This window comes from Rhodnius prolixus, unplaced genomic scaffold (assembly GCF_049639745.1).
Source record: "Rhodnius prolixus isolate KJV_2025 unplaced genomic scaffold, Rpr scaffold_8, whole genome shotgun sequence".
NCBI classification, from domain to species: domain Eukaryota; kingdom Metazoa; phylum Arthropoda; class Insecta; order Hemiptera; family Reduviidae; genus Rhodnius; species Rhodnius prolixus.
In genome coordinates, this window is record NW_027411593.1 from 8708835 (window position 1) to 8725429 (window position 16595).

Genomic DNA, 16595 nt, shown 5'->3' on the forward strand with positions numbered 1-16595 from the left:
TAAATAGGAATCTAGGCGGTACAAAATCATAAATTAATCCTTCGCATTACTGATTGAAGTTACACAATAGGTGAACACAGACTGGACATTACTCTTGTAGCAGAGTACTACGTAATCTCATTGCTTTAGTAATAAAGTTATACACGTTAAATACTTGAACTTTGTTTGTACATACAAATATGTTTGTTAAAGAAGCATCTGACTGATTATTGAGGTATCTATTTCTATATAAACTGTAGTAGGGGCATTTTAAAAATATGTTTTCGAGAGATTCCTCGCTTGCTCTGCATAACTTACAAGTTTCAGATAATTTTACGCTATAGGTTACTCTTTTTTGCATAAATGGTACATTTCTAAACTTATACTCCTCGAGAGTGCTAAATTTATTAATAAAAAAGCAATTGTTTTTGGCATATCGTAATGCTCTTTTTCCACATTCTCGAAAAGGTAACGGAGGGTGAAAATTATGTAGACAATCATGGAAGAAATGAATATCATGTTCAGCAATAGGGCTCAATCGACAATTTTTGATTTCTGGCCAGTATTTTTGGAAGGGACATCAAGGGTTATTTATTCATTTTAGTATTTTGGGTATTCAAAGTTTTTGGGGGCGTGGCGGAAGGAGGAGGTGGAAGAGGAGGTGGTGGTTGTATTGAATTTAACTCCAACAGCCCTATAAAATTTGGAGTTTCCACTCCCTTTTAAAACCTTCTACTTGTGTTTTTCATTAAGCACTTTGAACGAAAGGCAAATTGGCAGGTTAATCGAAACAAAACAGAAACGTAGGCTAACCAGATGCCAATCAGTTGGGCGGTAAAGCAACGTTGCCAAGTCTCTCTCTCTAATGCTCTCCTCTTTCACTTTATAAGTTAGAAGTTTTAAACGTGTGCGTAGGTATGTACAGTGTTCGCTGTGCTAGAGAGGAGCATTGTGCGTGAGTATGTGGATACAAGAGAAGTGAGAAGGCAGGTGTCCTAACAGATACACAAAAAAAAAAGTGGGGGAAGGTTGTGGGAGAGAGATAGAAGAATGAAGCTGCAAGTTTTGTTGTCGTTGTTCCTCTTCAACTCATGCTTTAGACTTAATGCTGCTTTCAAAATAATACCTCTCTCAACTTTGTATTATATAAAATTCTGTCTCTCAACTGGGTACGGCTCTGGTAGGCGCTCCTTGCAGCTCCCCACCACTATGAACTAACCGACACTAATAACAAGGGACACTCCAAGTTTACCTGTTCTTTTCCCCTGCCAGTCTCTCTCTCCTAACATAAGGGCTTTCTAATAATCATGAAGATCCACTCGCAGCTCATAACCCTCTCACTCTAACTCACGCACTCGGTCCGTCAGTCTCTCACTGTCTCTCACTTTGACTTCCCTCCATCCCGCCCAAAAAAAGGAGGGATCTTTTAAAACTTTCTACTTTTAGAAAATTTCCATTCAATATTATTTATTGACTGGAGACTTAACCTTAGGTGTCAGCAGATTTAAAGATAGAAGGAAAATTAATCAATAAACTAACATAATAAGGAGGAGGCCAAACATGGGAATAGATTGCTGAAAGTGAGTAGAAATTTTCGAGTTGATTTCCGCTGGAGGGAGGTGCAAGTACATTAATATGTTACAAATTTGTATCAGTTTTAAGTGCCGTTAAAATACTTATATATTAAGGATTCAAATAGCAAGGATTCGGTCCAGAACAAAAGACAAAAACAACACCGTCTTTTTGTCAACGTTTCGGCAAAATACATTGCCTTTTTCAGGGCCTGGGTATTAACAAATAAGTCAATACTACAATTTAGATAATTGAAACACAGGACTACAAATAAAACGTATTTGAACTAAAATCACCTCAAGGGAACCTCATTTTGGGACAGTCGAAAACCATTCAAACGGCTGTAAACCGACCAGCTGAAGGCTATTCCAGTATCGGAGTTCGAGCAGTGCTATGAGAAGTGGAAGAAACGTCTCCAGCGCTGTGTGGCTTCAGAAGGAAGTTAGTTTGAAGGTGACAATATAGAACTAATTCTTTTTGAATAAAAAAAAAAAAATCAGTCTTATTACTTAATTTACAGACCTCGTAAATTATAATCATAAGAACTTACGTGATTATAAGGATTGGTTGAGTTACAGAAAACTGAGAGCCGAAAATGGAGTACAATACGCCACGGTAGCCGAGGGATTAGAGGCGAGACCAGCGAAGCTAAAATGTATCATTGGTTTAGTGGATTCGCTTCACCCTGTCTAAACCTTAGATTTTATTTAATGGTTAATAAAAGAAATTTACAGTAAAGTATGGTTGCTAGTCGCCTCCGTCCACGACACCTAATTAGTAGTTGGAGTTAAGCCCCGCCTGAAAAAATAGGCAGTTATTATATATACGCCTACAAAAATAACGGGACTTACATAGAGAATATCAGGTAATGACTATACAGTGGTAGGACAAATACAATAGAATAATTACAATCATGGGTTTTCACTAAGCAACTAAATTGCTGTAAAGATCTTATTTGTATTATCCAGGCTCTGAAGAAGGCAATATATTTGCCGAAACGTTGGCAAAAAGACGGTGTTTTTTTTTTTTTTAGATCTGCAACGGTTCCTCGCTAATTGAATCCTTAATTATGTTTATTTCATTTCAGTTGCAATTCCCGTTGGCTAGCTTTAACAAAAAGTTGGCTAGCTTTATACTATTTACTGTTTTGTTACTTGCGCTGATCACTTTTTTTCCGCCTCTAAACGGAAACTTAGCAAAAAGTGAATATCGGAAATCTACGCGATTTTAAAAAAAAGAACCATCTCTAATAGTACATTAAAACTGATCAGAAAATTTATTGTTAAAGATAAATACTGTAATACAAATGCTTTTCTTTAATTATCTCCTTTTTTTAAAAAAAATACAGTTTAAAAAATTAAGTATAAAGATTTATTGAACGACAAAAGGTACACAATTCAGCTGGAACCCAACATTTCATCGATTCTTCAGCTCGTGATTTCAGTCATTTAAAAACGTTTGGAACAAGCTTTCATATTTTATTTGAATTTCTTTCTCATTTTGAAACCACATTTTTCTAAACTAATTTCTCCCACTTCTATTGGGTTTTTCAAACTTCTTTGTTTTAGATTTTCTTCAATTATATAGAAACTATACTTACGACTATGTGCAAAACAAATAAAAGAATGGAGAAAATTAAATGTTACATTACATTTCCTCATCAGATAAGGTTAGTTTTCTGATCATACCAAATTAGTGAAATTGATCCGTTCCGAGAGACTCAGATTGGACTTTTTATTCGTCTTCACCATGATAACCTAATTTAACTAACTGAATGGTATGTTTAGGTATTATGTACAGTTTAGGTAATAAGAATAATAGTTGAATAATTTTTACAGAGTTTGAACAAATGTAAAGTTAGAACCCTAGGAATTGTTTAAGTGTATACCGAGGGAGGTTTCAAAACATATTATATATATGTATAATATATACATTCAACAAGTACTTGCTGCGGAGCAAATTGACCTGAACAATAGTGGCCAAATTTGACCCTTGTACAATTTATCTTCGTTAACTTGTCCTAGAATAGAGTTAATTTTATAATTCTCTCAGCATCACAACTAATCTATGCTCTGCGTTTAAACGAAGATAAATCATGACTAACCAACGACATCGACCTCCCTCTCCAGACACATGCACAATATTTAATTTAAAAAAAAAAGACGAGCGGATACTACGTATTGTAGTAATATTTAATTATCAACCCTACATATCACTGGTGCATTTAGTGATAAGTATTATAATTAGCTAGAGATGTGTTAATGAAATCCATTAATTAATTAACACTCTGGAAGTGACGTAGAAAGCATGACTGATGAGTTTTCAAACAGGTTTTTCCCATCACAAAAACGAAAGAAAAGCATTATCTTTTTTTGAAGCTAAATGTAGTAACTATAAGGTTCTGTTTTTTCTCTAGTTTTAATTATTAATTATTAAATTCCTGCTTTGCAATATAATTTAAACTTTATAAAAGGCAAACTAACTTTGATAAAATTGTAAAGATCAAAAAGAGTATTTGAAAATTTCGTTTTATTATTCAGAGAAATGCATTCCAATCAGAATGTAATTAAGTTTGCAGCCAACTGTAAATCAATAGATTAATAATTTATTGTAAAATACCAGTAGAGAGATTCTGTAATTGCAGTTGCAACAATCCTAATTTTCTTGAAAATTAAAATTGTGTATACAATATAGATGGTCCATTGCATTACCATTTCTTAGAGACTGTCTCAGATTTGGGATTTAGTTTTAGTTTAAGGTTAATAACTGCTTAATTCTTTTATATTCATCAATTTTTTTGCTTCATAAATTTCAAAATTAAATGCGGGTCTAATAAGAGAAGCCTTTTTCTTTCTAATCTAGTACAATCAAGACAGATATTTGTAGGTCAAAGGTAAATACCTGAGCTCCAGCTGTACCACACATCGTTTTGTTTTCTAGGTATAATTTTGATCTTCTTTCCTATGGCTTTCATGAATTTAGCCTTGCTTTCTCGAAGCATAATGAGTGTAACTTCACTTCAATTAGAAAAGATAAGCTTTTACTATAATTTTGACCGCAAGTATAAGCTTGCCATATACAGAAAATTGAGAAACACTAGACTACGTTCCCGTTCTGTTTAGACGGATTATAATAAATAATTTGTTAAATTACTTACAGATGATCACTGGTTATAAGAAAAGGGAGTAAAAAGAACCAATAGAATACAACTTGAAGGATATGCACATGGTGAACTGATGTACTAACTGATGAGAAGGTTACAGTAACCTGCACTACCTCAGACTAACTGATCAGAAGGTTACAATAAACCTGCATTACCTGCATTGATAACATACTTCATTCCTGACGGAAAAAAAGAAGAAAAACATCTAGAAGTGATCAAGAATATTTACTAAACCCCCAAAAATATTTTTTTGAACACACATTGGAAAAATGCCAAAATTGAATTATAAGTTTTGGGGTGGGCCCGCCTCACACAGAGAGCAGCTGAGCCCGAAACGAGTTATTAAGATTTATTAAGTACATACTTAACAGTAACCTTAAATGGTTAAAATTTGGATTGGTCCAAATTTCTAAAGAGGAAATCCTATCAGATTTCCAAGATTTTTTGAGAACTCTTATAAGTGTTTAATTTGTGCTTTTCCCTCCAAAGAGGAAACAAAAAAAGAGCCAGTCACGTAAGAGTTATTTTTTGGCACTAAGTCTGAAAATATCCAGCATTCACCTAAGAAGCATTCTGATCGACCAAAACCGTCTACTGTAACTCCCTCTATCCTAACCCTCATCCATTCTAGATGGTCATTCTAACCCTCTCTGCGGCAAAATAGCTTCTTATGATCCTTCCATTCCCTACTACCACAAAAGAATTAAACATATTTTAACTTTCTCCTCAACCTGCAGGATTTTTTCTATCCTTTTTTCCCAACTAATTTTATCCATATCCCTACCTAAACGTTTCCTAAACTATGTAATTGAAGCTATAATGTTAATACAGTGGAACCTCGCATAACGAGCACCTCTCTTAACGAGTAATTCGCATAACGAGTAAAACAAATTGATTCTTATAGCGAGCGATGTTTCGCATAACGATAGTTTTCTAATGACATTTCGCTGACTCATCGAAAACTGCGCATTCTTCGATTGGTCATTCCTGTTTACGCATATGCGTTTCATATTCTCCACGTATCTAATGCATTGATACAGTCGAAACCGAACTTCACCGAATGAGTGGTGTATAGGGGAAGTCCATATAGTGATATTTGTGTTTAAATATTATTGTGTTTATTTTGTTATCCCTCTAACAAAATGGCTTCGAAAAGAATTAAAATAACGTTAGAATTGAAACGTAAAATCATTGAGAAACGAGAAAATGGTGTAAGTTCGGCTGATCTAGCAATTATCCCCTTTTATTTTAATTTATATGAAAAAAATTGTTTCGCTTAACGAGTATTTCGCGTAACGAGTAAGGTTCTGGAACGAATTATGCTCGTTAAGCGAGGTTCGACTGTACATTGGTAATTCCTTATTAAAACTATCCGGAAGGATAGCTGCATAAGGGTTGATCGTCAAAAAGTGGACGAAAAAGCGTAACTTTGGAAAACACCCAACTTTAAACTTTTTTTTGTAAGGAATTTACACATTTTGTTATACAGTTAATCTCTATTTATTAAAATTGAGATTAGATCCGCAAAGCACGCATATTTATAGTATCTCTGACCGTTTTCAGATGTTTTTCTATCAGTAGACGTAGATTAATAATTTTGGTGAAGAGATTTCGTCTTTACTTATGTTTCCGCGTCGCGCTACATTTACATACTCCTAAAACTGCATCTCTATCTATCTATAGCTTAATCAACTACCAAGTTAAAACTAAACTTGTATTAACCAATAGAAAATAACAAATAAACAATTAGTTAAAAAGTATTCCAAAGTTGTGATATTTATCTTTAAAAACAAAACTATCCAAAAGTAGCTTACTTTAATTTTACTAATAAATACATTCTGTATAAAAATAAAATCCAAGGCCAAGTATATGAGAAGCGAACCTTGAATCACGCAAATTCAACTCAGTTTGGCGGTCAACGTCTTCAAATATTCAACTATAGTGGCGCCTTCAACTTTAAATCTCAAATAAACAAGACGAAGACAATTTTGTAATACACCTTTATAATACAAAACTGTTTATTTATTTAAATTCTTTTATTCTATTTTTAACTGAATATATTTTACTAATATCAGGATCAAAGATGTCCCAATTTTATAGAGATTATTCAATCAATTAATCGATTATTTTATCTCGAAAAGGAAATTTATCTAATCAGATCTCTTCCTATAATAATGTAGGAAAGATTTTGTTGTTGCTATCTGTCTCTATTATATATTTTTCATCTACCAGACTTTGTATGTATATTTCTGTTATTGAATTCAGGGGAATCAGTGAAGCTTACAGTAACTATGGGAACTTGTCAGCCTCCGGCAAATATCTTAATACGAACTGAACATTTCTAAAAAAAATATTCTAACAAAACCTAGGTACATCGATATATTTTATATAAAATGGGATACCGTTATTATTCCTAATAAATATGGACGAAAAGGATCTATTAATTTTATTTTCTGATCCGTGAATCATTAAAATGAATTCCTTAAGGAGTTAAGGTTTTCCCATGTTGGAAAAGTTTTTGTGTGTGAAAGGATATTCTCGTATTAAATGCACTAGCTTTTCGGCTTTGTTATGAGCGAAATCGGATTTGATTTCCAACACACATCATCGGATCATGAAAATGAATAACGCTGATTTAATAATTGCCTTAATGAATCTGATTACATTATTGATACTTGTTTTTAATTTAGAGCGCTTCCACATCTGATATTATTGGTACTTGGAGCTTTCTTTTTTTCCGTGCCCAGCCGGCCACCGAACAGTGCTCTCTTATTGCAGATAACACTGTCCATCAACGGTCTGTGTTCTGTAAGAAGAAAGAGAAAAACCAAAATGTCAGCAACTGAATTCATTCCTGGTGGGTATTCAGAACGCCTGAGACATCTAAGTGTAATGAGATCTAATGTCGTCATCACAGCCACAAACTGATTAATCTACGGAAGTCCAAAAACGGAAATAGGTTCAAGAAATACTCCTACTTCGACGTATAAAACCAACAATATTATGCAGCAGTGTCTAAATTTTCAAAAAAAAAAATTAAAAAAAGCACAGCAAACTTCAATGAATGTAGACTTCCCGGAAAAGCAGTTCTAATTTTTCTTTTAGTTACCGGTTTAGAAGAGAGATGCTACTTTTTTTCGCAAGTTCACAGCGTTTGATTAATTCAAGCTGACTGTTAACTTTACTTAGAAAACAAAAAATGCTTACGCGATTCAATTTCTTAAACTGCTCTCTTATTCTCATAAACTTGAATAAAAGGGGGAAAAAAAAGAAGAATTGAAAATACCATAAGAAAAAGAAAAATATATTGAGCGGAAAATAAATGTCATTACTTATAAAGGAAAATATATTTCTGAAAGCAGCCCTACAGACCCACTTCTGCATTTTCTTAGGGTTTATTGATTTTCAATACTTCTAGCTGGAAAATCGCTACGCCATTCCTTATTTTATTTCTCTCGTTTCTCATCCCACTTTTTTTTTTCTTTTTTTTAAAGGTGCCGCCACAATTGTACTCGGCTGAACTCTAACCTTCCTTAAAAGGATTTGAATTGGTAGATGACCCGTTTATTCTAGGTTTTTTATTTTATTTATTTATTCAAAAAACCTAGAAAGGGTTACATTATTTTTCTTTAGTAAGTAAAAAGTAAATTAAAGTAATCGCCTATTTTTTTCAGGCGGGGCTAAACGTCCAACTACCAACTACGGTGACGTGGACGGAGGCGACTAGCAAACATACTTTACTGTAAATTTCTTTTATTAACCATTAGATAAAATCCAAGGCCAAGACCGGGAATCGAACCCAGTACCACAATACATCTCAGCTTTACAGGACTCGCCTCTTAACCGCTCGGCTATCGTGGCGACTCATTATTTTTCTTTATTTCGCTTTTCATATTCAATTTAAATTTTATATAGGATAATACTTACTTATTTGATAAGAAGATAAATTAATGCCCTTTTTTTAACTCCAATAAAAATTATTTACAAAAACTAGTGGATACCCGCAAGAAGAGTTAATGGAAGAGACTACCGGTCCATTGGTACTCTAATAGCTCCCTAAAGAAGCAATTTAGCCTGTCTGGAGTTTAGAGCTTGGTTCCAGGGTTTGTTTGAATTGAAGAGCTCCCAAACCGTGCTTTCTTGTACAAGAATTAAGAGAATACAGTGGAGTCTCGGTTATCCGTCACCCTTTTATCCGTCTATTCCAATTAACCGTCACTCTCCTCAGTATTTAAAAATTAAAAAAAAAAAAAAACCTGTTCAACGCAGAGTGAATATTTTCTTTTGAGATCTTTTCCTTTGTCTTTTAGGTACATACTCGTGTCCATCATTCGACAGTTTGTGGGTTTTTTTCCCTAAAAAGATCAACCACAAACAAAAACCGCCCACAAAACCGATTAGATGTCGCAGACATTGTATTCATTAATTTTAATACACAATAGAAGGAATTGAATAATGAAAGATAGCTGACCATTAAGGCTTAAGCGTATAAACGTATAAAATATGTATACCAGTTAATACAAAGTTTTATACACGTTAAACAAAAGAATCTGGAAATTTTCCTGTTTTTTTCCATTATCCCCGTCTATTCGTCACGTGTCCGGTCCCGGTCATGACGGATAACCGAGACTCCACTGTAACAGCATAGTTGTTTTTTTTTGTTCACAATGAATTGTGAAAAATTTGAAACCTGAAATTTTCAGTAAAGACAATTTTTTTCCCCTTTTTCAATAGATTTTCATCAGTAAATAATAAACCAGCGATTTGACGGACGGTTAAACCTTCCAGAATCAATTTATCCAAACATTTGGCAGATATACTTTGGCTTGAAATAGTTCTGCCCTTTAAAGTTACTTCATAGTTCATTTCAAAATATTCACTCTTGTAAAAAAAAAAAAAAAAATATAATATGTAACATGATAAGGCTTCATATAACTACAATATTAGAACAAGAACAATAGAAAGCATGAAAGTATAAGTTGGGATGTACTTATGTATGTACGTATGTAAGTATAAAAGATGAATGGATATGTAAAAGTTTTCACTCACAAAGGAAGTAGAAGTTTAAGCACAATGACGTTTTATTTGATAATGATAGTTGAGTTTTATGTTATACCTTATGTTCATATACATTATGTAGACAGAAGTTTGCTATGTTTTTGTTTTATATAGTTCAGAATAGAAAGAGATGGCTGTAAGTAATATGAATATATGCAGAAGGTAAAATAAGTTGAAAAGGTGATAAGATCCTCATTGCTGGATTATATCTTCCGATTTTATCTGTCTTTTCACCGCATGTTTATTATATCCCTGATCGATTTCGGACTTGCATTCACCAACAGAGGTAGATTAAGAAGCTTGGCAAGAAGAATTCTACTTAACTTATGCCTCCTGTTTGCGAATTGATTAAACAAGTATTCGAATTGTTCTTAAATCACTGTAAAAACAGATTTTGAAACCCGTTGGGCTTACTTTTCATTAAAAAAAAAAAATTAAAATAAAATAAAATCTGGCCTATATTAGCTTTTAGTGACCTTAAAAATATTAATATTAAGGATACAAATTAGCGAGGGATCGGTCCAGAAATAAAAAACTAACAACTCGTATTTTTTTTGGCCAACGTTTCGACAAATATATTGCCTTCAACGCGCCCTGAAGAAGGCAATGTATTTGTCGAAACGTTGGCATAAAAAGGGGTTGTTGTTTTTTTATTTCTGGACCAATTCCTCGCCAATTTTGAATCCTCTAACATAATTTCTGGTCTCTTATTTCTTTTACAAGTATTTTATTTATTTATCCTTTAATTGTAATTTACACCTGTACCTACAGGGTACAATAGGTAAATGCGATAAGTGTACATGAATAGCGTGGCAGACGCGAATGACGGTCATCCAGTGATGGCCGCCATTAGCCCACCCAGTTGGTCACGGGGCCAACGGCGCCTCAGCCGTCTTCGAGGAGTCTTGAAGGGTAGCGTAGTTGAAGACAACTTTGCAGCTAAAGGGTTGGGGGAAGAAGTGAAAGTTTTTGGATGAAAATTTTTATATCGGATTTTGGCAAATTCTTCGAAGATGATTGGAATTTGGAGATCTGTATGTATTGTGTGTGGTTGCTAACATAGAATGGGAGCGTCTACTATGCGGCGCAGTATTTTGGATTGGAGTGTTTGCAGTTGTAGTTGTCTATTGATGTTTGATTTTTTTAGCTGTTCCGGTAAAGTTCGAGTCCGTAAGTCCCATATTGGCGGTGAGAAGAGCTGTATAGAGTCGACAGTTTGTTCTGTAGTGAGAGTTTTGAGCGTTTGTCGAGTAGTCTGGCTAGAAGTTTGTATCGTTTGTTTAGTTCTATACGTTTAAGTCTCGTATGGGGGTTCCAGGTAAGTCTCTTGTCAAGGTACAAGTTAAGTGTTAAAAATTATTTGCCACACTGTACATAAAGTAGAACAGATCACTGTAGATAGAGAGCCATTAGAAGGTTTTTTATATCAATGAATTTTTCAAATAATAATTACACCTTGTTTACAATTGTAAATGTAATGCTTCATTAAAAAATTGGGTTTTTCAAAATAGTTCCAAGTTATTCATCTCTAATATTTTTAATTTTTTTGAGGTGTACTAATTGTTGAGTATACGAGAATATGAACAAACGAATTAATGGCGGTAGAACAATGTGTCTTAAAGTGGATAGAGTGCGCTTATTTCTGTTTTTATTTATTTTATTTATTTTTTTTGTAGCTGTAGCTGGCTGGTTGATGATGTAGTTAGAAATAGAAAAGGAAAAGGGGGCTATTAAAAACACGTTTATCCAGTGTAGAGGAGGCTAAGCTGAAAGAAGGACGGCCATGTTTGAAGTCTAAGCCATTGCCTGGTGGTTGTTGTTAGCTGGGCTCTCTTGGTTGTACAAGGCGAGAGAGAAGGTCAAAAAACCTTTAGAAGCTGTAGCAGCAGAGAGGCCTGGCCGGCTAACTGTGCCGCCGACGTAGTGGCCCGACCCCCAGGTCGTTCCTTCATCGGCCGCTCTTCCACCGCTCCACTCCCATTGCTCTCCGTCGCAACCACACCAGAGTCCTCCAGCAACCACCCTTCTTCTTCATTCTCTTAAACTACACACGCACGGCCACACATACTATAACAGCATTAAACCATCCCGGCTGTGGTACGCCATATGGTGCGTATATGTGCTCGTAAGTATGTTCAATATATGGGTAGAGTATGTACGCGCCAACCAATGAACGGCTGTAAAGAAAAAAAGAAGAAAGAAACACACAAAAAACCGGTTCTCCAAGATTTCCACAACAACATAACAGGCGACAGCCTCGCCCACTAGTTCTGTCTTAAGCTGCATGCGCTGGGTAGGTAAATATAGGCAACGGCTAAATACAAATACAAATACACCCTTCATTCACATAATGTATCGATCCGAACAGAAAAATTTACTAAATTCTTTCTTCTTTTACAGGAGTTTTTTTAGCTCCTTCCGAAATATTTGAAGAACTACCTCTCAAGACGAGGAGGAATATCCTTCACCAGAGAGCAGGTGTTAAATTTTAAAAATGTAACTTTTCACAGTAAATGCAGTCAGTGACTCCGAAAACCAGTTACCTTCGATTTTGGTGAATTAAAGAACAAAAAAGTTACAAAAGATTCAGGTTTAAAAAGTACACAAATTGTCCCTCAGGAAAATTTCTAGAGAACAGGGCTCTGAAATAGTAGCTTTGATTAAGGAAGTAAGGAGCTACAAGGCTTGATATTCGTTGTAATACTCGAGGTCTAAGGAAACCAAAGAAATTTCCGAGAATACCAGATTCAAAGTGCGTAAAGAATGGTTACTCCAGGAACATGAAACATGATCGGATTGATTTGTTAAAAGCACATAGGGGTTCTAGAGATACAGAATCAATGGCAAGGGATAAAAAGGTATGCCCCAGAAAGAAATCTTGCGAATTGTGGTGGTAGAGGCATATTTAACAAACATTGTGTCATTTTTGTAGGGCTTTTTATAGCTATGAATTGGGCTCAATGGAGAAGATAAATATTCATACTTTTTAAGCATGACCCAAGTAAAAGTTAGTGAACTTTCTAAGATGAATTAAACAGATAGGATCAGTGGTGCCACCAGAAAAGCTTTAGGTCATCGTGGCGCTGGTTTTCTGGCCAACTAACATCGACTTTAAGACAAGATTTTTTGACAAGTAAAAACTCCTAAAGTTAAGCCAGAAAAGTGCGTTTTAATGGAAAAACCAAACTGAACCTGACACAGCGGAAAATAGAAGAAGACTACAACAGAATTCCTAACAGAGCTAGTAGGATAGTTAATGTAGTTTTAATAAGAAACAGATGTTAAATGAGATGAAGAAATGAGGTTAAGTTGACAGATGGTCTGGAGAGGCTTTAAAAAAGAAGAAATATCCATTAGTAGTGAAGCCTCCACTTCTCTTAGTAAGGCCCTCCTAAGTCCCTTCCTCCACTCTACTCTTACTTTACAATATCCACCTCTTATAGAAGTGGTGAAACAATCTTCACTTAAGATAGCATAAACCTTACTTTCCATTCTAATCTACATCACCAGCACCATCTTTTTTCATTTTATTATACCATGGACAAGTTACGGAATATGGACACGGAACGGTTTTTACTTCTAAGTATCCCTCTCTCTCAAGCAGCACCATCATTTCTCTCCCCACCCCACCCCACCCAAAAATAAGGTTCAGCACCGTCTAAGGATTTTTATGCACAAAATCTATTGTTAGAGCTACAATAAATTTAGATCAAGTTCTCTTTATCCCACAACCAATTCATCATATTATTCTAGGTTTTAAATCTATATTTTACCAATAGTAAATCAAATTCTTCCCACAGGAAAATGGGTCCAATAAACGTGACAGATGGGTTCATACAGTTTACTTCATAGAAGTAAGGAGCTAAAGAACCAATAAATCTTAAGAAAATCTGTCTAAGGATAACTTCTTACAGTTATCAAAAAGTTTTGCATTCCTGTTCTAGAAGAGATACATAATCTCCTGTTACTCTTCCAATGGTGGTCCAGTCCACTAGAAAACTTTCAATAAACTGTTAAAAAGAAAAAAAAAACAGTATAAAAAGCGTTCAATACGATTCATAAGATGGTTTAAACTTCTTGAAGCTAGCAACAGTTAAGTTGGGTGAATAAGGGCAGATCAATCTGCCGGATGAGAAATGAAAAAGGACAGACTTCAACTTAATCATTATTTTGTCTTTGGATATGGACAAGGCTCAAGCCCATTCTGCTCAAACCCTCTACAAATAAATATATATAAATATACAAATAAATCTATTTTTACAAGAACGCATAGTTGTCAACAGAAATAAAATATTCAGTTTCTAGTTTTGATGGACAGCTAGTACCAATCATCTTGTAGCCTTCATAGAAATAATGGCACAAGAATAAAGTATATGGATTTCGGCTTTATTATAAACAGTGTGGTTGTAGAAGAACTACATAGTAATAACAAAAATTATTAATGTAGCTGCTCCACTTTATTTTAAAGGTTTACTGAGGCATTTTTTTGATAAGGAAATATTTTTTATGATATTGGCTTGTATAAGAAAAGAAGAATACAAACAGCAAGACTAATTGAGCCAAGAGAAAAATCGAGAACCAGTCTTGAGCTACTCGAGATTCACAGCAGTGCGAATGAAATTGGACAGCAGTCTTAATGAGGAAGATTTTTGTAATCTTCTACGAATTAAGCTGTACCGACCTGATTTCCCTAAAACGAATCTCTTCACACTCCGAACAAAGGAGTTGAATTTCCACAAAATGGGTAATTAAAAATGTCTCTTGAATCAATGTATATAGCCAACAGTCAATAGGCTGAGGAATTTCCTTGAAAAACATGGAATAAGTAGCAGCCTTACTTTACGGCGCCAGAGCTTAATGTGATGATACAGAGAGCTGATCTCCACTACACTGAAGCTGTTGATACTTCCAGAGAAAAGGCAACAGCAGGTTCGAAACTAGTGAAGAGAAAAGAAGTGACTTTATTTCTCAAATCACACAAATGAGAAAGAATGATCAAAATTCAGTCCAGAGTTGCAAAACCCCAAGGCCAACAACTCCTTATGTCTGCTAAATGTTTCCAAGAAATGAATAGCAAAGAAATTGAACACCCTCAAGGAATTTGGTTACTCGTAAAGATACACACCCCAAATGAGGAAGTGGGCCTACACAGATTGTTTGATGATTCTCCACACTCACTCTAACTACTAACGACTAAAAAAATAATGAGTCATCAAATTCGTAAATGATAAATTACTGAAATTATCAGCAAACTTAAGCTAGCAAAAAAAGGACCCTAACTATAAGTAATATATTTAATTGTTCAAAATGATGCGTATCTGGATGCTGGCATTATTAACGGCTAAGTTCTCATTAGAAAATTCATAAAGGATTTACTTTAAACCAAAAACCACAGCGATCAGTTTCAGCCATTCTGTGTTGAGGCTTGTCCTTTAATCACTTGATTCAGTATGTTTGATTTTTAGTTTTTTAGAAAGAAGAATTAAACAATTTTATTTTTATATATACAGGGAGGGTGAACCAGTAAGTATTGTCCATAGGCCTACTGTGTGTAGTACATCTAAAGTGGAGTTCAATGACGTATTGGACAACTTCATATTTTCCTCTGTTCTTGAGTGACGTCACTTTAAATTTTTTTTTTTAAATCTTAACTTTTTTCCAATAAAAATGTTATTACTCAGAAAGTTTTAGTCAGAATTCGATTCTGATGACACAGTTAGAAAAGCAGATAAATTTTCTAAAAATTGACACCATTTTGAAGCATAAGTTATTCTCCAAACAGCCTCAATCTTCCTCCTGGATACTGGACAAAAAAAAAAGTAATCGAAATTTTTAAGAAAAGTCATTAGGCCCTTACGTGATCATTATCAGACCTAGGTGTGGCCACTTTTTAGTAAAAGTTTCCTTGTTTAATGTGGGCTTTCAAACGGTATATCATTTTCCAGGATTCCTTTTATCTTCGTATGAGAAATTGCGTTTGTTTTGCAAGAAAACGTGTTCACGAGCACTCAACAATGTTAGTTTATCAAGTTGTTTAATTCATTGAAAACTCTTTTAGATGGATCAATAGTCAATTTTTAAAGTACGAGGGTCGTTTGAAAAGCCCGTGCAAAGTCAGAGAGATAGCACTACTGGCGCGTATCAAGGTTATGTTTAGTTAGTAGCATCTCTTGGAAGAACACACACCAAGTTTCAGCCAGATCGGTCTATTTCTTTGTGTTTGGCATTCGTTTGAATCGAGGAAGTCGAGTGATTTTCAAAAAATGGACGAAAAAGAATTTCGTGTGTTGATTAAACACTACTTTATGAAAGGCAAAACGCCTCAGGAGACTAAAGAGAAGCTTGATAGATATTTTCGGAGTGGCCATATGGGCACAAGTGACGCTGAACGTTCTGGACGCCCTGTTGAGGTTACTACTCCAGAAATCATTGATAAAATCCATAATATGGTGATGGATGACAGAAGAGTGAAGGTGCGTGAGATTGCTACTGCTGTGGGCATCTCGAATGAACGGGTACATAATATTTTGCATCAACATTTGGACATGACAAAGCTATCCGCAAGATGGGTGCCGCGATTGCTCACGCTTGACCAAAAACGAAATCGTGTGAAGTGTTGCAAGGACGGTTTGCAGCTGTTCCAGAAGAATCCGCAGGACTTTAAGCGTCGTTTCGTCACTGTGGATGAAACATGGATACATCACTACACTCCTGAGACCAAAGAACAATGTAAACAATGGGTTACCAAGGGGGAATCTGCGCCAAAAAAGGCGAAGACCGTTCCTTCGGCCGGAAAGATTATGGCGACTGTCTTTTGGGATTC

The 16595-nt window shown here is 35.0% G+C and overlaps 1 protein-coding gene across 10 annotated transcripts in view; it reads right to left on the minus strand.

Moving 5' to 3' along the window:
• The window catches only part of LOC141450812 (contactin-2-like), a 346236-nt gene that overhangs the window by 95059 nt on the left and 234582 nt on the right, over positions 1-16595 (minus strand). For 8 of the 10 annotated variants that reach the window (XM_074121641.1, XM_074121638.1, XM_074121637.1 and 5 more), the window contains exon 1: positions 4453-5499. The exons of 1 other annotated variant lie outside the window; for it this stretch is intronic. In XM_074121641.1, coding sequence (XP_073977742.1) covers positions 4453-4552 — 100 coding nt within the window. In that variant the 5' untranslated portion in view covers positions 4553-5499. Of the gene's footprint in view, positions 1-4452; positions 5500-16595 lie in introns of those variants that run through there. One more of the 10 variants, XM_074121643.1, reaches the window with a different exon arrangement.